Source organism: Osmia lignaria, chromosome 13 (assembly GCF_051020975.1).
Source record: "Osmia lignaria lignaria isolate PbOS001 chromosome 13, iyOsmLign1, whole genome shotgun sequence".
NCBI classification, from domain to species: domain Eukaryota; kingdom Metazoa; phylum Arthropoda; class Insecta; order Hymenoptera; family Megachilidae; genus Osmia; species Osmia lignaria.
Window position 1 is genome coordinate 9,038,320 of NC_135044.1, and position 22,326 is coordinate 9,060,645.

Here is a 22,326-nt window from a genome sequence, read left to right on the forward strand (position 1 = left end):
AAGAAAATGGCACACACAGTACCTAGTGTCTTGTCAAGGCACACAATCGAAAAAGAATACCATATTCGCGGAATGACACCAGAGGAGTTTTTCAACGCTCACAGTGGTTTAAAGAAAATGGCACACCCTAAGGTTGTAAGATACACAGTACCTCCTAGTGTCTTGTTAAGGCACACAGTACCTAGTGTCTTGTTAAGGCACACAATCGAAAAAGAATACCATATTCGCGGAATAACACCAAGGGATGTTTTCAACCCTCACAGTGGCTTCGAGTACAACATGGAAGAACTCAAGGTGGAGTTCAAGAAACACTGTGACGATTATATGGAGGAACTTGAACAAAATAAATCATCAAAGGCGTTGCTATTTTGTACTGAGATCATATTTCAAATTGGCCCAGAATTGCATATAGCTAAGCCCTGTATAACAGATAAGATCTGGAAATTTATCTTTCATAAAGCCCAAAACGAACACAGGGTATTTGTCGCGAATTCCAAACCAGAAAATGTGCAATATACTTCAAAATGTATGGTCCTTTCAGTTGAGGAAGCTAGTTTACTAGCTCTAGAGACATTTTCACGATTTATCAAAATGGGTTATCATGAAGGTTACAAATTTTTGACCCCCCTTGCTTGTGCGTTTTTCAGTAAGGATGATACAAGCTCATTGGCTGAAGAACTTGGCATAACGGAAGTGGAGCTACTAGTGAATTTAAGTCAAAGTACACAAAGTGGTGGGCAGTATCTTAGAAAATCTGACATCGACATAGCTGTATGTTCTTCTATTGCAGCCACTCGTAACTTAACGGACGAAAATCTAAGGAAGGGGATAGTGATTACGGTGCTCAAAGCGTATATAAATAAAGGATTTGCTCCTGATAAAAACAGAATTGCTATTATTTCAAAGTACGTGCCTGGAGGGGTGCCATCAGAGTTTGCATATGAAGAACTCATTAAAGTCCTTGATTCTGAGCAAAAGAAATATAGTGCTATTAAGATAGCCAGGGCCAGGAAGCAGTCTGAAATGTATGTAAGAGTTCTGGTCCCAGGATCATCAAAAGAATTTTAAACCACCTCCACCTGTGTCTCTTTCAAAGAAGTGCTGTCTATTATACTAAAGTCTGTAAATACACTAGTGCTAGTGTACAGACTTCATAACTTACCGGCAGATACGCAATATTTATTTTTAACTGCTCCTTGTTAATAAGTTGTTATTTAGATATCTGGTCGTTGAATTTTATAAAACAAATCAGGAGTGGATTTTTGGCACCATAATACCTTTGTAAAAAGACCATTTATTATCTACTTTGTAGATAACAAATTTCTGCTTCTTTATTTGCGAATATGTAATTAAATATAATATTTGCGACTGGAGCAATTTTAGATTCCGAGGGAGCAAATGGGAAACAATTTTTTAAGACAAATTGTTAAGAAATATTAATATTCCACGCCAACTTTACTTCGGCAGTATCCTGTATTATTTCATCGGTGCAAGCAGTTAGTTTCTCCATTTACCGTCAGATAGTACTGAAGGTACGATTTTATAGAAAGCGCATTGATATAAAATTAAAAAATGTATTTTACGATTTTAAATAACAACTAATTTAATTGATTATTTTACCCTAGCATAATGTTCTCTCTGATTTATTTTTGACATTATGTAGTCAACTTATTGTCAGTTGTACATACAAAAGTGATCATTTTTTTTCTCCAATACACAAATATATCTAATCTTTAAAAATAGATAATTTAGAAGCAAATTGTTAATATAACAATCTAATATCATGAATTTTTTTCAAATATTTCAATGATACTAGTTACACCCTTTCCTTCGATACCGCAAGGTACAATATGATCAAACCAACTTAAATCTGTATTACAATTTAGAGCTAAACCATGTGTTGTTATATAACGACTTCCATGAATACCAATTGCACAAATTTTTTTATCACCTACCCATACGCCAGTATCAGGTGATGTTTCAGCTTTAATGCCATATTCTGCACACAAACGAATTACCATTTCTTCTATTTGAGAGACGTACCACTTAACACTGGATTTAAATTGTTTTAGATTTAATATAGGATATGCCACTAATTGTCCAGGTCCATGAAAAGTTATAAGACCACCTCGATTTGTTCTAAAAAATTCAGCACCTAATTTTTTCAATCTTTCTTTTTCTTCAACTGTATATCCTTTATCTCTAATTCCAATTGTAAACACTGGATCATGTTCAAGCAATACTAATGTATTACAAGTATCCTTGCTTAAGGTTTGATGATGCTGGTTGGCTAATATTTTTTGTAACTTAAGTCCAGAACCATAACTTAATCTGCCTGCCCACAAAACTTTGACCAGCATTGAAGACATGATAAAGTAGTAATATTTTCCTTGCGATTACAATTTCTTTAAATCTGATTTGGTATATCATTAAGTATTTATTAACCCAAATTATATACAATTCACATTTTCTTAAATCTCTTTTAAATTTGCTTTTTCTTGTATGGTAATGTATAGAAGCCATGAAACCTATTTAAAAAAGTGTTTGTAATAACTAAACTTAAAATACAATAAAATTAAACTTAATAAAACATAATTAAACATAAATAAAAATAACATACATAAGCATCTGTTGCGGCATACATTTTTTGGTTATCGTTTAGAGGATGTATATGCCATTTACTTTTTCTTACTTTTGAATTTTTATCTAGACTTTTGTTCAGCTAAAATAATAAAACATAACATTTGTCTATTTATAGTTTTACATAGGTATGTTCTAAATTTACAAAAACTAACCAAATGTACAGTTAATTTCTCTAAACTCCAACGACAAGATCTATTTAATACTCTATTTGCAAATGTACCACAATCTATACAATTATTTTCCACCACTTTACTTGCTGGAAATTCAGTAAAATCTCTACCTAATTTCCAAATATCGCTATAAAGAAGAAAATTAAAATTACAACATAAAACACACCATTATTTTTCTTTAGAAAGAAACTTACTTTTTTACATTAACTCCAACTAGTTTTACTTTTGGATGACTTAAAAGAATGACCAATGCAGCAGGTAGCTTTTTCAATGAATATACATGTAATAGATGACATATATTATTATTCAAACATATTTGTATTAAAGCAGTTTTTCCGCTTCCTGTTTGAAAACTAAAAGGCCACTCTAAATCAAATCCTACTGGTACTATATCACTGTCATAATTGTCCACTTCTTTGCTAAAAAAATTATGATAATAATAAAACATATATTAAAACATCTATTTATTGTGTCATATTAATTACATAAATCTTACATAATATTATCACAAATCATAGCACATGTATCAAACTCACTGACATAATTAATGCAACCTTTGAATGAAATAAATGGTAAAACAGACATGTTAAGCTTTTTTTCTGTTATACGTCCTTTTTCCGATTGCGTTTTTAATGCATTCATTACTAAAAACAAATTGCATTTTACATACTAGGTTAATAAAGTATTACAGTGAATTTTTAATAAAAATATTGGAGTGAAAAATATGTATATATGTACATTTTATATTTAATTTACATTTAATGTGTGATATATTACAAGATTGTATATAAATAAATGTAAATTACATTAACCTCTTGAGAGCTTGAGAATTATTAATGATTCTGCATTATGAATTATACCATAGTAATAAAATTTCTGTTTATTGTTGAAAATTTAAATTAGAGGAGCTTATATAGAATTACAAACTGTTTTTGAATTCTAACAATAAATATTTTTCAACAATTTCACAGATATGTAACTCTCTATATAGTATGACAGCACGGTATCACGGTATGTGATCACAGCTTACAGTAGGCTGTGATAGTATCTTCCACGAGAGAATTGTATGTATACCGCAGTTCACCAGAGTCCATAACTGCGAAAAGACCAATTTTCGTTCTTCGCGCATCTCCAGTGCGCATCTTCGCCCTGATTGGCGATACTCCCAAACGAAGTGGAAAGCGATTGGCGGAGAGCTCGCTGCGTTCCCCCACCATCTTCCAACCTGCGCGTCGCAGTATGGACTCTGGTGAACTGTGGTATACATACTGTTGCGTCGTTGCGTGTCCGCCTTGCGGTGTAGGGAAATTCAGGGATTTCTGGGCCGTGAGTTATGTAACACTCACGAATGCGCATTGCAGGTCGAAACTTGTTTGGTCGTAAGTGCGAGATCAGTTTTGAACTTGAAGGCGTCTGTAACAAAGATAGTTACATACAAATGATCAGAGAGATACCCTGTTCAGAAATTGAGCTTCTTCGTATAATAGAGTCGTGTATCTAACATTATAGCAAGATTAAAACAGTACCTATAGTTTACACATATATCTGTGAAAATAGTATTCCATATATTAGGAAGAACACCAGAGGAGTTTTTCAACGCTCACAGTGGTTTAAAGAAAATGGCACACACAGTACCTAGTGTCTTGTCAAGGCACACAATCGAAAAAGAATACCATATTCGCGGAATGACACCAGAGGAGTTTTTCAACGCTCACAGTGGTTTAAAGAAAATGGCACACCCTAAGGTTGTAAGATACACAGTACCTCCTAGTGTCTTGTTAAGGCACACAATCGAAAAAGAATACCATATTCGCGGAATAACAGCAAGGGATGTTTTCAACCCTCACAGTGGCTTCGAGTACAACATGGAAGAACTCAAGGTGGAGTTCAAGAAACACTGTGACGATTATATGGAGGAACTTGAACAAAATAAATCATCAAAGGCGTTGCTATTTTGTATTAAGATCATATTTCAAATTGGCCCAGAATTGCATATACCTAAGCCCTGTATAACAGATAAGATCTGGAAATTTATCTTTCATAAAGCCCAAAACGAACACAGGGTATTTGTCGCGAATTCCAAACCAGAAAATGTGCAATATACTTCAAAATGTATGGTCCTTTCAGTTGAGGAAGCTAGTTTACTAGCTCTAGAGACATTTTCACGATTTATCAAAATGGGTTATCATGAAGGTTACAAATTTTTGACCCCCCTTGCTTGTGCGTTTTTCAGTAAGGATGATACAAGCTCATTGGCTGAAGAACTTGGCATAACGGAAGTGGAGCTACTAGTGAATTTAAGTCAAAGTACACAAAGTGGTGGGCAGTATCTTAGAAAATCTGACATCGACATAGCTGTATGTTCTTCTATTGCAGCCACTCGTAACTTAACGGACGAAAATCTAAGGAAGGGGATAGTGATTACGGTGCTCAAAGCGTATATAAATAAAGGATTTGCTCCTGATAAAAACAGAATTGCTATTATTTCAAAGTACGTGCCTGGAGGGGTGCCATCAGAGTTTGCATATGAAGAACTCATTAAAGTCCTTGATTCTGAGCAAAAGAAATATAGTGCTATTAAGATAGCCATGGCCAGGAAGCAGTCTGAAATGTATGTAAGTGTTCTGGTCCCAGGATCATCAAAAGAATTTTAAACCACCTCCACCTGTGTCTCTTTCAAAGAAGTGCTGTCTATTATACTAAAGTCTGTAAATACACTAGTGCTAGTGTACAGACTTCATAACTTACCGGCAGATACGCAATATTTATTTTTAACTGCTCCTTGTTAATAAGTTGTTATTTAGATATCTGGTCGTTGAATTTTATAAAACAAATCAGGAGTGGATTTTTGGCACCATAATACCTTTGTAAAAAGACCATTTATTATCTACTTTGTAGATAACAAATTTCTGCTTCTTTATTTGCGAATATGTAATTAAATATAATATTTGCGACTGGAGCAATTTTAGATTCCGAGGGAGCAAATGGGAAACAATTTTTTAAGACAAATTGTTAAGAAATATTAATATTCCACGCCAACTTTACTTCGGCAGTATCCTGTATTATTTCATCGGTGCAAGCAGTTAGTTTCTCCATTTACCGTCAGATAGTACTGAAGGTACGATTTTATAGAAAGCGCATTGATATAAAATTAAAAAATGTATTTTACGATTTTAAATAACAACTAATTTAATTGATTATTTTACCCTAGCATAATGTTCTCTCTGATTTATTTTTGACATTATGTAGTCAACTTATTGTCAGTTGTACATACAAAAGTGATCATTTTTTTTCTCCAATACACAAATATATCTAATCTTTAAAAATAGATAATTTAGAAGCAAATTGTTAATATAACAATCTAATATCATGAATTTTTTTCAAATATTTCAATGATACTAGTTACACCCTTTCCTTCGATACCGCAAGGTACAATATGATCAAACCAACTTAAATCTGTATTACAATTTAGAGCTAAACCATGTGTTGTTATATAACGACTTCCATGAATACCAATTGCACAAATTTTTTTATCACCTACCCATACGCCAGTATCAGGTGATGTTTCAGCTTTAATGCCATATTCTGCACACAAACGAATTACCATTTCTTCTATTTGAGAGACGTACCACTTAACACTGGATTTAAATTGTTTTAGATTTAATATAGGATATGCCACTAATTGTCCAGGTCCATGAAAAGTTATAAGACCACCTCGATTTGTTCTAAAAAATTCAGCACCTAATTTTTTCAATCTTTCTTTTTCTTCAACTGTATATCCTTTATCTCTAATTCCAATTGTAAACACTGGATCATGTTCAAGCAATACTAATGTATTACAAGTATCCTTGCTTAAGGTTTGATGATGCTGGTTGGCTAATATTTTTTGTAACTTAAGTCCAGAACCATAACTTAATCTGCCTGCCCACAAAACTTTGACCAGCATTGAAGACATGATAAAGTAGTAATATTTTCCTTGCGATTACAATTTCTTTAAATCTGATTTGGTATATCATTAAGTATTTATTAACCCAAATTATATACAATTCACATTTTCTTAAATCTCTTTTAAATTTGCTTTTTCTTGTATGGTAATGTATAGAAGCCATGAAACCTATTTAAAAAAGTGTTTGTAATAACTAAACTTAAAATACAATAAAATTAAACTTAATAAAACATAATTAAACATAAATAAAAATAACATACATAAGCATCTGTTGCGGCATACATTTTTTGGTTATCGTTTAGAGGATGTATATGCCATTTACTTTTTCTTACTTTTGAATTTTTATCTAGACTTTTGTTCAGCTAAAATAATAAAACATAACATTTGTCTATTTATAGTTTTACATAGGTATGTTCTAAATTTACAAAAACTAACCAAATGTACAGTTAATTTCTCTAAACTCCAACGACAAGATCTATTTAATACTCTATTTGCAAATGTACCACAATCTATACAATTATTTTCCACCACTTTACTTGCTGGAAATTCAGTAAAATCTCTACCTAATTTCCAAATATCGCTATAAAGAAGAAAATTAAAATTACAACATAAAACACACCATTATTTTTCTTTAGAAAGAAACTTACTTTTTTACATTAACTCCAACTAGTTTTACTTTTGGATGACTTAAAAGAATGACCAATGCAGCAGGTAGCTTTTTCAATGAATATACATGTAATAGATGACATATATTATTATTCAAACATATTTGTATTAAAGCAGTTTTTCCGCTTCCTGTTTGAAAACTAAAAGGCCACTCTAAATCAAATCCTACTGGTACTATATCACTGTCATAATTGTCCACTTCTTTGCTAAAAAAATTATGATAATAATAAAACATATATTAAAACATCTATTTATTGTGTCATATTAATTACATAAATCTTACATAATATTATCACAAATCATAGCACATGTATCAAACTCACTGACATAATTAATGCAACCTTTGAATGAAATAAATGGTAAAACAGACATGTTAAGCTTTTTTTCTGTTATACGTCCTTTTTCCGATTGCGTTTTTAATGCATTCATTACTAAAAACAAATTGCATTTTACATACTAGGTTAATAAAGTATTACAGTGAATTTTTAATAAAAATATTGGAGTGAAAAATATGTATATATGTACATTTTATATTTAATTTACATTTAATGTGTGATATATTACAAGATTGTATATAAATAAATGTAAATTACATTAACCTCTTGAGAGCTTGAGAATTATTAATGATTCTGCATTATGAATTATACCATAGTAATAAAATTTCTGTTTATTGTTGAAAATTTAAATTAGAGGAGCTTATATAGAATTACAAACTGTTTTTGAATTCTAACAATAAATATTTTTCAACAATTTCACAGATATGTAACTCTCTATATAGTATGACAGCACGGTATCACGGTATGTGATCACAGCTTACAGTAGGCTGTGATAGTATCTTCCACGAGAGAATTGTATGTATACCGCAGTTCACCAGAGTCCATAACTGCGAAAAGACCAATTTTCGTTCTTCGCGCATCTCCAGTGCGCATCTTCGCCCTGATTGGCGATACTCCCAAACGAAGTGGAAAGCGATTGGCGGAGAGCTCGCTGCGTTCCCCCACCATCTTCCAACCTGCGCGTCGCAGTATGGACTCTGGTGAACTGTGGTATACATACTGTTGCGTCGTTGCGTGTCCGCCTTGCGGTGTAGGGAAATTCAGGGATTTCTGGGCCGTGAGTTATGTAACACTCACGAATGCGCATTGCAGGTCGAAACTTGTTTGGTCGTAAGTGCGAGATCAGTTTTGAACTTGAAGGCGTCTGTAACAAAGATAGTTACATACAAATGATCAGAGAGATACCCTGTTCAGAAATTGAGCTTCTTCGTATAATAGAGTCGTGTATCTAACATTATAGCAAGATTAAAACAGTACCTATAGTTTACACATATATCTGTGAAAATAGTATTCCATATATTAGGAAGAACACCAGAGGAGTTTTTCAACGCTCACAGTGGTTTAAAGAAAATGGCACACACAGTACCTAGTGTCTTGTCAAGGCACACAATCGAAAAAGAATACCATATTCGCGGAATGACACCAGAGGAGTTTTTCAACGCTCACAGTGGTTTAAAGAAAATGGCACACCCTAAGGTTGTAAGATACACAGTACCTCCTAGTGTCTTGTTAAGGCACACAATCGAAAAAGAATACCATATTCGCGGAATAACAGCAAGGGATGTTTTCAACCCTCACAGTGGCTTCGAGTACAACATGGAAGAACTCAAGGTGGAGTTCAAGAAACACTGTGACGATTATATGGAGGAACTTGAACAAAATAAATCATCAAAGGCGTTGCTATTTTGTATTAAGATCATATTTCAAATTGGCCCAGAATTGCATATACCTAAGCCCTGTATAACAGATAAGATCTGGAAATTTATCTTTCATAAAGCCCAAAACGAACACAGGGTATTTGTCGCGAATTCCAAACCAGAAAATGTGCAATATACTTCAAAATGTATGGTCCTTTCAGTTGAGGAAGCTAGTTTACTAGCTCTAGAGACATTTTCACGATTTATCAAAATGGGTTATCATGAAGGTTACAAATTTTTGACCCCCCTTGCTTGTGCGTTTTTCAGTAAGGATGATACAAGCTCATTGGCTGAAGAACTTGGCATAACGGAAGTGGAGCTACTAGTGAATTTAAGTCAAAGTACACAAAGTGGTGGGCAGTATCTTAGAAAATCTGACATCGACATAGCTGTATGTTCTTCTATTGCAGCCACTCGTAACTTAACGGACGAAAATCTAAGGAAGGGGATAGTGATTACGGTGCTCAAAGCGTATATAAATAAAGGATTTGCTCCTGATAAAAACAGAATTGCTATTATTTCAAAGTACGTGCCTGGAGGGGTGCCATCAGAGTTTGCATATGAAGAACTCATTAAAGTCCTTGATTCTGAGCAAAAGAAATATAGTGCTATTAAGATAGCCATGGCCAGGAAGCAGTCTGAAATGTATGTAAGTGTTCTGGTCCCAGGATCATCAAAAGAATTTTAAACCACCTCCACCTGTGTCTCTTTCAAAGAAGTGCTGTCTATTATACTAAAGTCTGTAAATACACTAGTGCTAGTGTACAGACTTCATAACTTACCGGCAGATACGCAATATTTATTTTTAACTGCTCCTTGTTAATAAGTTGTTATTTAGATATCTGGTCGTTGAATTTTATAAAACAAATCAGGAGTGGATTTTTGGCACCATAATACCTTTGTAAAAAGACCATTTATTATCTACTTTGTAGATAACAAATTTCTGCTTCTTTATTTGCGAATATGTAATTAAATATAATATTTGCGACTGGAGCAATTTTAGATTCCGAGGGAGCAAATGGGAAACAATTTTTTAAGACAAATTGTTAAGAAATATTAATATTCCACGCCAACTTTACTTCGGCAGTATCCTGTATTATTTCATCGGTGCAAGCAGTTAGTTTCTCCATTTACCGTCAGATAGTACTGAAGGTACGATTTTATAGAAAGCGCATTGATATAAAATTAAAAAATGTATTTTACGATTTTAAATAACAACTAATTTAATTGATTATTTTACCCTAGCATAATGTTCTCTCTGATTTATTTTTGACATTATGTAGTCAACTTATTGTCAGTTGTACATACAAAAGTGATCATTTTTTTTCTCCAATACACAAATATATCTAATCTTTAAAAATAGATAATTTAGAAGCAAATTGTTAATATAACAATCTAATATCATGAATTTTTTTCAAATATTTCAATGATACTAGTTACACCCTTTCCTTCGATACCGCAAGGTACAATATGATCAAACCAACTTAAATCTGTATTACAATTTAGAGCTAAACCATGTGTTGTTATATAACGACTTCCATGAATACCAATTGCACAAATTTTTTTATCACCTACCCATACGCCAGTATCAGGTGATGTTTCAGCTTTAATGCCATATTCTGCACACAAACGAATTACCATTTCTTCTATTTGAGAGACGTACCACTTAACACTGGATTTAAATTGTTTTAGATTTAATATAGGATATGCCACTAATTGTCCAGGTCCATGAAAAGTTATAAGACCACCTCGATTTGTTCTAAAAAATTCAGCACCTAATTTTTTCAATCTTTCTTTTTCTTCAACTGTATATCCTTTATCTCTAATTCCAATTGTAAACACTGGATCATGTTCAAGCAATACTAATGTATTACAAGTATCCTTGCTTAAGGTTTGATGATGCTGGTTGGCTAATATTTTTTGTAACTTAAGTCCAGAACCATAACTTAATCTGCCTGCCCACAAAACTTTGACCAGCATTGAAGACATGATAAAGTAGTAATATTTTCCTTGCGATTACAATTTCTTTAAATCTGATTTGGTATATCATTAAGTATTTATTAACCCAAATTATATACAATTCACATTTTCTTAAATCTGTTTTAAATTTGCTTTTTCTTGTATGGTAATGTATAGAAGCCATGAAACCTATTTAAAAAAGTGTTTGTAATAACTAAACTTAAAATACAATAAAATTAAACTTAATAAAACATAATTAAACATAAATAAAAATAACATACATAAGCATCTGTTGCGGCATACATTTTTTGGTTATCGTTTAGAGGATGTATATGCCATTTACTTTTTCTTACTTTTGAATTTTTATCTAGACTTTTGTTCAGCTAAAATAATAAAACATAACATTTGTCTATTTATAGTTTTACATAGGTATGTTCTAAATTTACAAAAACTAACCAAATGTACAGTTAATTTCTCTAAACTCCAACGACAAGATCTATTTAATACTCTATTTGCAAATGTACCACAATCTATACAATTATTTTCCACCACTTTACTTGCTGGAAATTCAGTAAAATCTCTACCTAATTTCCAAATATCGCTATAAAGAAGAAAATTAAAATTACAACATAAAACACACCATTATTTTTCTTTAGAAAGAAACTTACTTTTTTACATTAACTCCAACTAGTTTTACTTTTGGATGACTTAAAAGAATGACCAATGCAGCAGGTAGCTTTTTCAATGAATATACATGTAATAGATGACATATATTATTATTCAAACATATTTGTATTAAAGCAGTTTTTCCGCTTCCTGTTTGAAAACTAAAAGGCCACTCTAAATCAAATCCTACTGGTACTATATCACTGTCATAATTGTCCACTTCTTTGCTAAAAAAATTATGATAATAATAAAACATATATTAAAACATCTATTTATTGTGTCATATTAATTACATAAATCTTACATAATATTATCACAAATCATAGCACATGTATCAAACTCACTGACATAATTAATGCAACCTTTGAATGAAATAAATGGTAAAACAGACATGTTAAGCTTTTTTTCTGTTATACGTCCTTTTTCCGATTGCGTTTTTAATGCATTCATTACTAAAAACAAATTGCATTTTACATACTAGGTTAATAAAGTATTACAGTGAATTTTTAATAAAAATATTGGAGTGAAAAATATGTATATATGTACATTTTATATTTAATTTACATTTAATGTGTGATATATTACAAGATTGTATATAAATAAATGTAAATTACATTAACCTCTTGAGAGCTTGAGAATTATTAATGATTCTGCATTATGAATTATACCATAGTAATAAAATTTCTGTTTATTGTTGAAAATTTAAATTAGAGGAGCTTATATAGAATTACAAACTGTTTTTGAATTCTAACAATAAATATTTTTCAACAATTTCACAGATATGTAACTCTCTATATAGTATGACAGCACGGTATCACGGTATGTGATCACAGCTTACAGTAGGCTGTGATAGTATCTTCCACGAGAGAATTGTATGTATACCGCAGTTCACCAGAGTCCATAACTGCGAAAAGACCAATTTTCGTTCTTCGCGCATCTCCAGTGCGCATCTTCGCCCTGATTGGCGATACTCCCAAACGAAGTGGAAAGCGATTGGCGGAGAGCTCGCTGCGTTCCCCCACCATCTTCCAACCTGCGCGTCGCAGTATGGACTCTGGTGAACTGTGGTATACATACTGTTGCGTCGTTGCGTGTCCGCCTTGCGGTGTAGGGAAATTCAGGGATTTCTGGGCCGTGAGTTATGTAACACTCACGAATGCGCATTGCAGGTCGAAACTTGTTTGGTCGTAAGTGCGAGATCAGTTTTGAACTTGAAGGCGTCTGTAACAAAGATAGTTACATACAAATGATCAGAGAGATACCCTGTTCAGAAATTGAGCTTCTTCGTATAATAGAGTCGTGTATCTAACATTATAGCAAGATTAAAACAGTACCTATAGTTTACACATATATCTGTGAAAATAGTATTCCATATATTAGGAAGAACACCAGAGGAGTTTTTCAACGCTCACAGTGGTTTAAAGAAAATGGCACACACAGTACCTAGTGTCTTGTCAAGGCACACAATCGAAAAAGAATACCATATTCGCGGAATGACACCAGAGGAGTTTTTCAACGCTCACAGTGGTTTAAAGAAAATGGCACACCCTAAGGTTGTAAGATACACAGTACCTCCTAGTGTCTTGTTAAGGCACACAATCGAAAAAGAATACCATATTCGCGGAATAACAGCAAGGGATGTTTTCAACCCTCACAGTGGCTTCGAGTACAACATGGAAGAACTCAAGGTGGAGTTCAAGAAACACTGTGACGATTATATGGAGGAACTTGAACAAAATAAATCATCAAAGGCGTTGCTATTTTGTATTAAGATCATATTTCAAATTGGCCCAGAATTGCATATACCTAAGCCCTGTATAACAGATAAGATCTGGAAATTTATCTTTCATAAAGCCCAAAACGAACACAGGGTATTTGTCGCGAATTCCAAACCAGAAAATGTGCAATATACTTCAAAATGTATGGTCCTTTCAGTTGAGGAAGCTAGTTTACTAGCTCTAGAGACATTTTCACGATTTATCAAAATGGGTTATCATGAAGGTTACAAATTTTTGACCCCCCTTGCTTGTGCGTTTTTCAGTAAGGATGATACAAGCTCATTGGCTGAAGAACTTGGCATAACGGAAGTGGAGCTACTAGTGAATTTAAGTCAAAGTACACAAAGTGGTGGGCAGTATCTTAGAAAATCTGACATCGACATAGCTGTATGTTCTTCTATTGCAGCCACTCGTAACTTAACGGACGAAAATCTAAGGAAGGGGATAGTGATTACGGTGCTCAAAGCGTATATAAATAAAGGATTTGCTCCTGATAAAAACAGAATTGCTATTATTTCAAAGTACGTGCCTGGAGGGGTGCCATCAGAGTTTGCATATGAAGAACTCATTAAAGTCCTTGATTCTGAGCAAAAGAAATATAGTGCTATTAAGATAGCCATGGCCAGGAAGCAGTCTGAAATGTATGTAAGTGTTCTGGTCCCAGGATCATCAAAAGAATTTTAAACCACCTCCACCTGTGTCTCTTTCAAAGAAGTGCTGTCTATTATACTAAAGTCTGTAAATACACTAGTGCTAGTGTACAGACTTCATAACTTACCGGCAGATACGCAATATTTATTTTTAACTGCTCCTTGTTAATAAGTTGTTATTTAGATATCTGGTCGTTGAATTTTATAAAACAAATCAGGAGTGGATTTTTGGCACCATAATACCTTTGTAAAAAGACCATTTATTATCTACTTTGTAGATAACAAATTTCTGCTTCTTTATTTGCGAATATGTAATTAAATATAATATTTGCGACTGGAGCAATTTTAGATTCCGAGGGAGCAAATGGGAAACAATTTTTTAAGACAAATTGTTAAGAAATATTAATATTCCACGCCAACTTTACTTCGGCAGTATCCTGTATTATTTCATCGGTGCAAGCAGTTAGTTTCTCCATTTACCGTCAGATAGTACTGAAGGTACGATTTTATAGAAAGCGCATTGATATAAAATTAAAAAATGTATTTTACGATTTTAAATAACAACTAATTTAATTGATTATTTTACCCTAGCATAATGTTCTCTCTGATTTATTTTTGACATTATGTAGTCAACTTATTGTCAGTTGTACATACAAAAGTGATCATTTTTTTTCTCCAATACACAAATATATCTAATCTTTAAAAATAGATAATTTAGAAGCAAATTGTTAATATAACAATCTAATATCATGAATTTTTTTCAAATATTTCAATGATACTAGTTACACCCTTTCCTTCGATACCGCAAGGTACAATATGATCAAACCAACTTAAATCTGTATTACAATTTAGAGCTAAACCATGTGTTGTTATATAACGACTTCCATGAATACCAATTGCACAAATTTTTTTATCACCTACCCATACGCCAGTATCAGGTGATGTTTCAGCTTTAATGCCATATTCTGCACACAAACGAATTACCATTTCTTCTATTTGAGAGACGTACCACTTAACACTGGATTTAAATTGTTTTAGATTTAATATAGGATATGCCACTAATTGTCCAGGTCCATGAAAAGTTATAAGACCACCTCGATTTGTTCTAAAAAATTCAGCACCTAATTTTTTCAATCTTTCTTTTTCTTCAACTGTATATCCTTTATCTCTAATTCCAATTGTAAACACTGGATCATGTTCAAGCAATACTAATGTATTACAAGTATCCTTGCTTAAGGTTTGATGATGCTGGTTGGCTAATATTTTTTGTAACTTAAGTCCAGAACCATAACTTAATCTGCCTGCCCACAAAACTTTGACCAGCATTGAAGACATGATAAAGTAGTAATATTTTCCTTGCGATTACAATTTCTTTAAATCTGATTTGGTATATCATTAAGTATTTATTAACCCAAATTATATACAATTCACATTTTCTTAAATCTCTTTTAAATTTGCTTTTTCTTGTATGGTAATGTATAGAAGCCATGAAACCTATTTAAAAAAGTGTTTGTAATAACTAAACTTAAAATACAATAAAATTAAACTTAATAAAACATAATTAAACATAAATAAAAATAACATACATAAGCATCTGTTGCGGCATACATTTTTTGGTTATCGTTTAGAGGATGTATATGCCATTTACTTTTTCTTACTTTTGAATTTTTATCTAGACTTTTGTTCAGCTAAAATAATAAAACATAACATTTGTCTATTTATAGTTTTACATAGGTATGTTCTAAATTTACAAAAACTAACCAAATGTACAGTTAATTTCTCTAAACTCCAACGACAAGATCTATTTAATACTCTATTTGCAAATGTACCACAATCTATACAATTATTTTCCACCACTTTACTTGCTGGAAATTCAGTAAAATCTCTACCTAATTTCCAAATATCGCTATAAAGAAGAAAATTAAAATTACAACATAAAACACACCATTATTTTTCTTTAGAAAGAAACTTACTTTTTTACATTAACTCCAACTAGTTTTACTTTTGGATGACTTAAAAGAATGACCAATGCAGCAGGTAGCTTTTTCAATGAATATACATGTAATAGATGACATATATTATTATTCAAACATATTTGTATTAAAGCAGTTTTTCCGCTTCCTGTTTGAAAACTAAAAGGCCACTCTAAATCAAATCCTACTGGTACTATATCACTGTCATAATTGTCCACTTCTTTGCTAAAAAAATTATGATAATAATAAAACATATATTAAAACATCTATTTATTGTGTCATATTAATTACATAAATCTTACATAATATTATCACAAATCATAGCACATGTATCAAACTCACTGACATAATTAATGCAACCTTTGAATGAAATAAATGGTAAAACAGACATGTTAAGCTTTTTTTCTGTTATACGTCCTTTTTCCGATTGCGTTTTTAATGCATTCATTACTAAAAACAAATTGCATTTTACATACTAGGTTAATAAAGTATTACAGTGAATTTTTAATAAAAATATTGGAGTGAAAAATATGTATATATGTACATTTTATATTTAATTTACATTTAATGTGTGATATATTACAAGATTGTATATAAATAAATGTAAATTACATTAACCTCTTGAGAGCTTGAGAATTATTAATGATTCTGCATTATGAATTATACCATAGTAATAAAATTTCTGTTTATTGTTGAAAATTTAAATTAGAGGAGCTTATATAGAATTACAAACTGTTTTTGAATTCTAACAATAAATATTTTTCAACAATTTCACAGATATGTAACTCTCTATATAGTATGACAGCACGGTATCACGGTATGTGATCACAGCTTACAGTAGGCTGTGATAGTATCTTCCACGAGAGAATTGTATGTATACCGCAGTTCACCAGAGTCCATAACTGCGAAAAGACCAATTTTCGTTCTTCGCGCATCTCCAGTGCGCATCTTCGCCCTGATTGGCGATACTCCCAAACGAAGTGGAAAGCGATTGGCGGAGAGCTCGCTGCGTTCCCCCACCATCTTCCAACCTGCGCGTCGCAGTATGGACTCTGGTGAACTGTGGTATACATACTGTTGCGTCGTTGCGTGTCCGCCTTGCGGTGTAGGGAAATTCAGGGATTTCTGGGCCGTGAGTTATGTAACACTCACGAATGCGCATTGCAGGTCGAAACTTGTTTGGTCGTAAGTGCGAGATCAGTTTTGAACTTGAAGGCGTCTGTAACAAAGATAGTTACATACAAATGATCAGAGAGATACCCTGTTCAGAAATTGAGCTTCTTCGTATAATAGAGTCGTGTATCTAACATTATAGCAAGATTAAAACAGTACCTATAGTTTACACATATATCTGTGAAAATAGTATTCCATATATTAGGAAGAACACCAGAGGAGTTTTTCAACGCTCACAGTGGTTTAAAGAAAATGGCACACACAGTACCTAGTGTCTTGTCAAGGCACACAATCGAAAAAGAATACCATATTCGCGGAATGACACCAGAGGAGTTTTTCAACGCTCACAGTGGTTTAAAGAAAATGGCACACCCTAAGGTTGTAAGATACACAGTACCTCCTAGTGTCTTGTTAAGGCACACAATCGAAAAAGAATACCATATTCGCGGAATAACAGCAAGGGATGTTTTCAACCCTCACAGTGGCTTCGAGTACAACATGGAAGAACTCAAGGTGGAGTTCAAGAAACACTGTGACGATTATATGGAGGAACTTGAACAAAATAAATCATCAAAGGCGTTGCTATTTTGTATTAAGATCATATTTCAAATTGGCCCAGAATTGCATATACCTAAGCCCTGTATAACAGATAAGATCTGGAAATTTATCTTTCATAAAGCCCAAAACGAACACAGGGTATTTGTCGCGAATTCCAAACCAGAAAATGTGCAATATACTTCAAAATGTATGGTCCTTTCAGTTGAGGAAGCTAGTTTACTAGCTCTAGAGACATTTTCACGATTTATCAAAATGGGTTATCATGAAGGTTACAAATTTTTGACCCCCCTTGCTTGTGCGTTTTTCAGTAAGGATGATACAAGCTCATTGGCTGAAGAACTTGGCATAACGGAAGTGGAGCTACTAGTGAATTTAAGTCAAAGTACACAAAGTGGTGGGCAGTATCTTAGAAAATCTGACATCGACATAGCTGTATGTTCTTCTATTGCAGCCACTCGTAACTTAACGGACGAAAATCTAAGGAAGGGGATAGTGATTACGGTGCTCAAAGCGTATATAAATAAAGGATTTGCTCCTGATAAAAACAGAATTGCTATTATTTCAAAGTACGTGCCTGGAGGGGTGCCATCAGAGTTTGCATATGAAGAACTCATTAAAGTCCTTGATTCTGAGCAAAAGAAATATAGTGCTATTAAGATAGCCATGGCCAGGAAGCAGTCTGAAATGTATGTAAGTGTTCTGGTCCCAGGATCATCAAAAGAATTTTAAACCACCTCCACCTGTGTCTCTTTCAAAGAAGTGCTGTCTATTATACTAAAGTCTGTAAATACACTAGTGCTAGTGTACAGACTTCATAACTTACCGGCAGATACGCAATATTTATTTTTAACTGCTCCTTGTTAATAAGTTGTTATTTAGATATCTGGTCGTTGAATTTTATAAAACAAATCAGGAGTGGATTTTTGGCACCATAATACCTTTGTAAAAAGACCATTTATTATCTACTTTGTAGATAACAAATTTCTGCTTCTTTATTTGCGAATATGTAATTAAATATAATATTTGCGACTGGAGCAATTTTAGATTCCGAGGGAGCAAATGGGAAACAATTTTTTAAGACAAATTGTTAAGAAATATTAATATTCCACGCCAACTTTACTTCGGCAGTATCCTGTATTATTTCATCGGTGCAAGCAGTTAGTTTCTCCATTTACCGTCAGATAGTACTGAAGGTACGATTTTATAGAAAGCGCATTGATATAAAATTAAAAAATGTATTTTACGATTTTAAATAACAACTAATTTAATTGATTATTTTACCCTAGCATAATGTTCTCTCTGATTTATTTTTGACATTATGTAGTCAACTTATTGTCAGTTGTACATACAAAAGTGATCATTTTTTTTCTCCAATACACAAATATATCTAATCTTTAAAAATAGATAATTTAGAAGCAAATTGTTAATATAACAATCTAATATCATGAATTTTTTTCAAATATTTCAATGATACTAGTTACACCCTTTCCTTCGATACCGCAAGGTACAATATGATCAAACCAACTTAAATCTGTATTACAATTTAGAGCTAAACCATGTGTTGTTATATAACGACTTCCATGAATACCAATTGCACAAATTTTTTTATCACCTACCCATACGCCAGTATCAGGTGATGTTTCAGCTTTAATGCCATATTCTGCACACAAACGAATTACCATTTCTTCTATTTGAGAGACGTACCACTTAACACTGGATTTAAATTGTTTTAGATTTAATATAGGATATGCCACTAATTGTCCAGGTCCATGAAAAGTTATAAGACCACCTCGATTTGTTCTAAAAAATTCAGCACCTAATTTTTTCAATCTTTCTTTTTCTTCAACTGTATATCCTTTATCTCTAATTCCAATTGTAAACACTGGATCATGTTCAAGCAATACTAATGTATTACAAGTATCCTTGCTTAAGGTTTGATGATGCTGGTTGGCTAATATTTTTTGTAACTTAAGTCCAGAACCATAACTTAATCTGCCTGCCCACAAAACTTTGACCAGCATTGAAGACATGATAAAGTAGTAATATTTTCCTTGCGATTACAATTTCTTTAAATCTGATTTGGTATATCATTAAGTATTTATTAACCCAAATTATATACAATTCACATTTTCTTAAATCTGTTTTAAATTTGCTTTTTCTTGTATGGTAATGTATAGAAGCCATGAAACCTATTTAAAAAAGTGTTTGTAATAACTAAACTTAAAATACAATAAAATTAAACTTAATAAAACATAATTAAACATAAATAAAAATAACATACATAAGCATCTGTTGCGGCATACATTTTTTGGTTATCGTTTAGAGGATGTATATGCCATTTACTTTTTCTTACTTTTGAATTTTTATCTAGACTTTTGTTCAGCTAAAATAATAAAACATAACATTTGTCTATTTATAGTTTTACATAGGTATGTTCTAAATTTACAAAAACTAACCAAATGTACAGTTAATTTCTCTAAACTCCAACGACAAGATCTATTTAATACTCTATTTGCAAATGTACCACAATCTATACAATTATTTTCCACCACTTTACTTGCTGGAAATTCAGTAAAATCTCTACCTAATTTCCAAATATCGCTATAAAGAAGAAAATTAAAATTACAACATAAAACACACCATTATTTTTCTTTAGAAAGAAACTTACTTTTTTACATTAACTCCAACTAGTTTTACTTTTGGATGACTTAAAAGAATGACCAATGCAGCAGGTAGCTTTTTCAATGAATATACATGTAATAGATGACATATATTATTATTCAAACATATTTGTATTAAAGCAGTTTTTCCGCTTCCTGTTTGAAAACTAAAAGGCCACTCTAAATCAAATCCTACTGGTACTATATCACTGTCATAATTGTCCACTTCTTTGCTAAAAAAATTATGATAATAATAAAACATATATTAAAACATCTATTTATTGTGTCATATTAATTACATAAATCTTACATAATATTATCACAAATCATAGCACATGTATCAAACTCACTGACATAATTAATGCAACCTTTGAATGAAATAAATGGTAAAACAGACATGTTAAGCTTTTTTTCTGTTATACGTCCTTTTTCCGATTGCGTTTTTAATGCATTCATTACTAAAAACAAATTGCATTTTACATACTAGGTTAATAAAGTATTACAGTGAATTTTTAATAAAAATATTGGAGTGAAAAATATGTATATATGTACATTTTATATTTAATTTACATTTAATGTGTGATATATTACAAGATTGTATATAAATAAATGTAAATTACATTAACCTCTTGAGAGCTTGAGAATTATTAATGATTCTGCATTATGAATTATACCATAGTAATAAAATTTCTGTTTATTGTTGAAAATTTAAATTAGAGGAGCTTATATAGAATTACAAACTGTTTTTGAATTCTAACAATAAATATTTTTCAACAATTTCACAGATATGTAACTCTCTATATAGTATGACAGCACGGTATCACGGTATGTGATCACAGCTTACAGTAGGCTGTGATAGTATCTTCCACGAGAGAATTGTATGTATACCGCAGTTCACCAGAGTCCATAACTGCGAAAAGACCAATTTTCGTTCTTCGCGCATCTCCAGTGCGCATCTTCGCCCTGATTGGCGATACTCCCAAACGAAGTGGAAAGCGATTGGCGGAGAGCTCGCTGCGTTCCCCCACCATCTTCCAACCTGCGCGTCGCAGTATGGACTCTGGTGAACTGTGGTATACATACTGTTGCGTCGTTGCGTGTCCGCCTTGCGGTGTAGGGAAATTCAGGGATTTCTGGGCCGTGAGTTATGTAACACTCACGAATGCGCATTGCAGGTCGAAACTTGTTTGGTCGTAAGTGCGAGATCAGTTTTGAACTTGAAGGCGTCTGTAACAAAGATAGTTACATACAAATGATCAGAGAGATACCCTGTTCAGAAATTGAGCTTCTTCGTATAATAGAGTCGTGTATCTAACATTATAGCAAGATTAAAACAGTACCTATAGTTTACACATATATCTGTGAAAATAGTATTCCATATATTAGGAAGAACACCAGAGGAGTTTTTCAACGCTCACAGTGGTTTAAAGAAAATGGCACACACAGTACCTAGTGTCTTGTCAAGGCACACAATCGAAAAAGAATACCATATTCGCGGAATGACACCAGAGGAGTTTTTCAACGCTCACAGTGGTTTAAAGAAAATGGCACACCCTAAGGTTGTAAGATACACAGTACCTCCTAGTGTCTTGTTAAGGCACACAATCGAAAAAGAATACCATATTCGCGGAATAACAGCAAGGGATGTTTTCAACCCTCACAGTGGCTTCGAGTACAACATGGAAGAACTCAAGGTGGAGTTCAAGAAACACTGTGACGATTATATGGAGG

The 22,326-nt window shown here is 32.6% G+C and overlaps 10 protein-coding genes across 10 annotated transcripts; all 10 read right to left on the reverse strand.

The window, feature by feature from the left end:
• Positions 1 to 1,304: 1,304 nt before the first annotated feature.
• Positions 1,305 to 2,369, reverse strand: LOC143305981 (octanoyl-[acyl-carrier-protein]:protein N-octanoyltransferase LIPT2, mitochondrial-like). Its single transcript, XM_076691461.1, has one exon. It carries the CDS (start codon positions 2,367 to 2,369, stop codon positions 1,782 to 1,784), a length of 588 nt encoding a protein of 195 aa, XP_076547576.1. The 3' UTR covers positions 1,305 to 1,781.
• An 18-nt stretch (positions 2,370 to 2,387) lies between these two features.
• LOC143305969 (3'-5' exonuclease-like) lies at positions 2,388 to 3,455 on the reverse strand. The gene is made up of 5 exons (XM_076691448.1): positions 3,310 to 3,455; positions 3,008 to 3,232; positions 2,796 to 2,940; positions 2,621 to 2,722; positions 2,388 to 2,528 (listed from the first exon to the last, which is right to left on the reverse strand). Exons 1-5 carry the CDS (start codon positions 3,453 to 3,455, stop codon positions 2,472 to 2,474), a joined length of 675 nt encoding a protein of 224 aa, XP_076547563.1. The 3' UTR covers positions 2,388 to 2,471.
• Positions 3,456 to 5,703: 2,248 nt separating this feature from the next.
• LOC117610230 (octanoyl-[acyl-carrier-protein]:protein N-octanoyltransferase LIPT2, mitochondrial-like) lies at positions 5,704 to 6,768 on the reverse strand. The gene has a single exon (XM_034337364.2). It carries the CDS (start codon positions 6,766 to 6,768, stop codon positions 6,181 to 6,183), a length of 588 nt encoding a protein of 195 aa, XP_034193255.1. The 3' UTR covers positions 5,704 to 6,180.
• An 18-nt stretch (positions 6,769 to 6,786) lies between these two features.
• Positions 6,787 to 7,854, reverse strand: LOC117610224 (3'-5' exonuclease-like). Its single transcript, XM_034337348.2, has 5 exons — positions 7,709 to 7,854; positions 7,407 to 7,631; positions 7,195 to 7,339; positions 7,020 to 7,121; positions 6,787 to 6,927 (listed from the first exon to the last, which is right to left on the reverse strand). Exons 1-5 carry the CDS (start codon positions 7,852 to 7,854, stop codon positions 6,871 to 6,873), a joined length of 675 nt encoding a protein of 224 aa, XP_034193239.1. The 3' UTR covers positions 6,787 to 6,870.
• A 2,248-nt stretch (positions 7,855 to 10,102) lies between these two features.
• Positions 10,103 to 11,167, reverse strand: LOC143305976 (octanoyl-[acyl-carrier-protein]:protein N-octanoyltransferase LIPT2, mitochondrial-like). The gene has a single exon (XM_076691456.1). It carries the CDS (start codon positions 11,165 to 11,167, stop codon positions 10,580 to 10,582), a length of 588 nt encoding a protein of 195 aa, XP_076547571.1. The 3' UTR covers positions 10,103 to 10,579.
• A 52-nt stretch (positions 11,168 to 11,219) lies between these two features.
• LOC117610226 (3'-5' exonuclease-like) lies at positions 11,220 to 12,253 on the reverse strand. The gene is made up of 5 exons (XM_034337355.2): positions 12,108 to 12,253; positions 11,806 to 12,030; positions 11,594 to 11,738; positions 11,419 to 11,520; positions 11,220 to 11,326 (listed from the first exon to the last, which is right to left on the reverse strand). The coding sequence occupies exons 1-5, from the start codon at positions 12,251 to 12,253 to the stop codon at positions 11,270 to 11,272; spliced, it is 675 nt and encodes a 224-aa protein (XP_034193246.2). The 3' UTR covers positions 11,220 to 11,269.
• Positions 12,254 to 14,501: 2,248 nt separating this feature from the next.
• LOC143305978 (octanoyl-[acyl-carrier-protein]:protein N-octanoyltransferase LIPT2, mitochondrial-like) lies at positions 14,502 to 15,566 on the reverse strand. The gene has a single exon (XM_076691458.1). The coding sequence runs from the start codon at positions 15,564 to 15,566 to the stop codon at positions 14,979 to 14,981; it is 588 nt and encodes a 195-aa protein (XP_076547573.1). The 3' UTR covers positions 14,502 to 14,978.
• An 18-nt stretch (positions 15,567 to 15,584) lies between these two features.
• Positions 15,585 to 16,652, reverse strand: LOC143305970 (3'-5' exonuclease-like). The gene is made up of 5 exons (XM_076691449.1): positions 16,507 to 16,652; positions 16,205 to 16,429; positions 15,993 to 16,137; positions 15,818 to 15,919; positions 15,585 to 15,725 (listed from the first exon to the last, which is right to left on the reverse strand). Exons 1-5 carry the CDS (start codon positions 16,650 to 16,652, stop codon positions 15,669 to 15,671), a joined length of 675 nt encoding a protein of 224 aa, XP_076547564.1. The 3' UTR covers positions 15,585 to 15,668.
• A 2,248-nt stretch (positions 16,653 to 18,900) lies between these two features.
• LOC143305977 (octanoyl-[acyl-carrier-protein]:protein N-octanoyltransferase LIPT2, mitochondrial-like) lies at positions 18,901 to 19,965 on the reverse strand. The gene has a single exon (XM_076691457.1). It carries the CDS (start codon positions 19,963 to 19,965, stop codon positions 19,378 to 19,380), a length of 588 nt encoding a protein of 195 aa, XP_076547572.1. The 3' UTR covers positions 18,901 to 19,377.
• Positions 19,966 to 20,017: 52 nt separating this feature from the next.
• On the reverse strand, positions 20,018 to 21,051 carry LOC143305973 (3'-5' exonuclease-like). Its single transcript, XM_076691452.1, has 5 exons — positions 20,906 to 21,051; positions 20,604 to 20,828; positions 20,392 to 20,536; positions 20,217 to 20,318; positions 20,018 to 20,124 (listed from the first exon to the last, which is right to left on the reverse strand). The coding sequence occupies exons 1-5, from the start codon at positions 21,049 to 21,051 to the stop codon at positions 20,068 to 20,070; spliced, it is 675 nt and encodes a 224-aa protein (XP_076547567.1). The 3' UTR covers positions 20,018 to 20,067.
• Positions 21,052 to 22,326: the final 1,275 nt, after the last annotated feature.

What these genes read in the sequence shown, in the direction of transcription:
- LOC143305981 (XM_076691461.1), bottom strand. Translation starts at nt 2,369, where the DNA reads ATGTCTTCAATGCTGGTCAAAGTTTTGTGGGCAGGCAGATTAAGTTAT.
- LOC143305969 (XM_076691448.1), bottom strand. Translation starts at nt 3,455, where the DNA reads ATGAATGCATTAAAAACGCAATCGGAAAAAGGACGTATAACAGAAAAA. An exon ending in GTTGGAGTTAATGTAAAAAA is followed by an intron (nt 2,941 to 3,007) that starts GTAAGTTTCTTT and finishes TCTTCTTTATAG; the next exon opens with CGATATTTGGAAATTAGGTA. An exon ending in AGAAATTAACTGTACATTTG is followed by an intron (nt 2,723 to 2,795) that starts GTTAGTTTTTGT and finishes TTATTATTTTAG; the next exon opens with CTGAACAAAAGTCTAGATAA.
- LOC117610230 (XM_034337364.2), bottom strand. Translation starts at nt 6,768, where the DNA reads ATGTCTTCAATGCTGGTCAAAGTTTTGTGGGCAGGCAGATTAAGTTAT.
- LOC117610224 (XM_034337348.2), bottom strand. Translation starts at nt 7,854, where the DNA reads ATGAATGCATTAAAAACGCAATCGGAAAAAGGACGTATAACAGAAAAA. An exon ending in ATGATTTGTGATAATATTAT is followed by an intron (nt 7,632 to 7,708) that starts GTAAGATTTATG and finishes TAATTTTTTTAG; the next exon opens with CAAAGAAGTGGACAATTATG. An exon ending in GTTGGAGTTAATGTAAAAAA is followed by an intron (nt 7,340 to 7,406) that starts GTAAGTTTCTTT and finishes TCTTCTTTATAG; the next exon opens with CGATATTTGGAAATTAGGTA.
- LOC143305976 (XM_076691456.1), bottom strand. Translation starts at nt 11,167, where the DNA reads ATGTCTTCAATGCTGGTCAAAGTTTTGTGGGCAGGCAGATTAAGTTAT.
- LOC117610226 (XM_034337355.2), bottom strand. Translation starts at nt 12,253, where the DNA reads ATGAATGCATTAAAAACGCAATCGGAAAAAGGACGTATAACAGAAAAA. An exon ending in AGAAATTAACTGTACATTTG is followed by an intron (nt 11,521 to 11,593) that starts GTTAGTTTTTGT and finishes TTATTATTTTAG; the next exon opens with CTGAACAAAAGTCTAGATAA. An exon ending in ATGCCGCAACAGATGCTTAT is followed by an intron (nt 11,327 to 11,418) that starts GTATGTTATTTT and finishes TTTTTTAAATAG; the next exon opens with GTTTCATGGCTTCTATACAT.
- LOC143305978 (XM_076691458.1), bottom strand. Translation starts at nt 15,566, where the DNA reads ATGTCTTCAATGCTGGTCAAAGTTTTGTGGGCAGGCAGATTAAGTTAT.
- LOC143305970 (XM_076691449.1), bottom strand. Translation starts at nt 16,652, where the DNA reads ATGAATGCATTAAAAACGCAATCGGAAAAAGGACGTATAACAGAAAAA. An exon ending in ATGATTTGTGATAATATTAT is followed by an intron (nt 16,430 to 16,506) that starts GTAAGATTTATG and finishes TAATTTTTTTAG; the next exon opens with CAAAGAAGTGGACAATTATG. An exon ending in ATGCCGCAACAGATGCTTAT is followed by an intron (nt 15,726 to 15,817) that starts GTATGTTATTTT and finishes TTTTTTAAATAG; the next exon opens with GTTTCATGGCTTCTATACAT.
- LOC143305977 (XM_076691457.1), bottom strand. Translation starts at nt 19,965, where the DNA reads ATGTCTTCAATGCTGGTCAAAGTTTTGTGGGCAGGCAGATTAAGTTAT.
- LOC143305973 (XM_076691452.1), bottom strand. Translation starts at nt 21,051, where the DNA reads ATGAATGCATTAAAAACGCAATCGGAAAAAGGACGTATAACAGAAAAA. An exon ending in GTTGGAGTTAATGTAAAAAA is followed by an intron (nt 20,537 to 20,603) that starts GTAAGTTTCTTT and finishes TCTTCTTTATAG; the next exon opens with CGATATTTGGAAATTAGGTA. An exon ending in ATGCCGCAACAGATGCTTAT is followed by an intron (nt 20,125 to 20,216) that starts GTATGTTATTTT and finishes TTTTTTAAATAG; the next exon opens with GTTTCATGGCTTCTATACAT.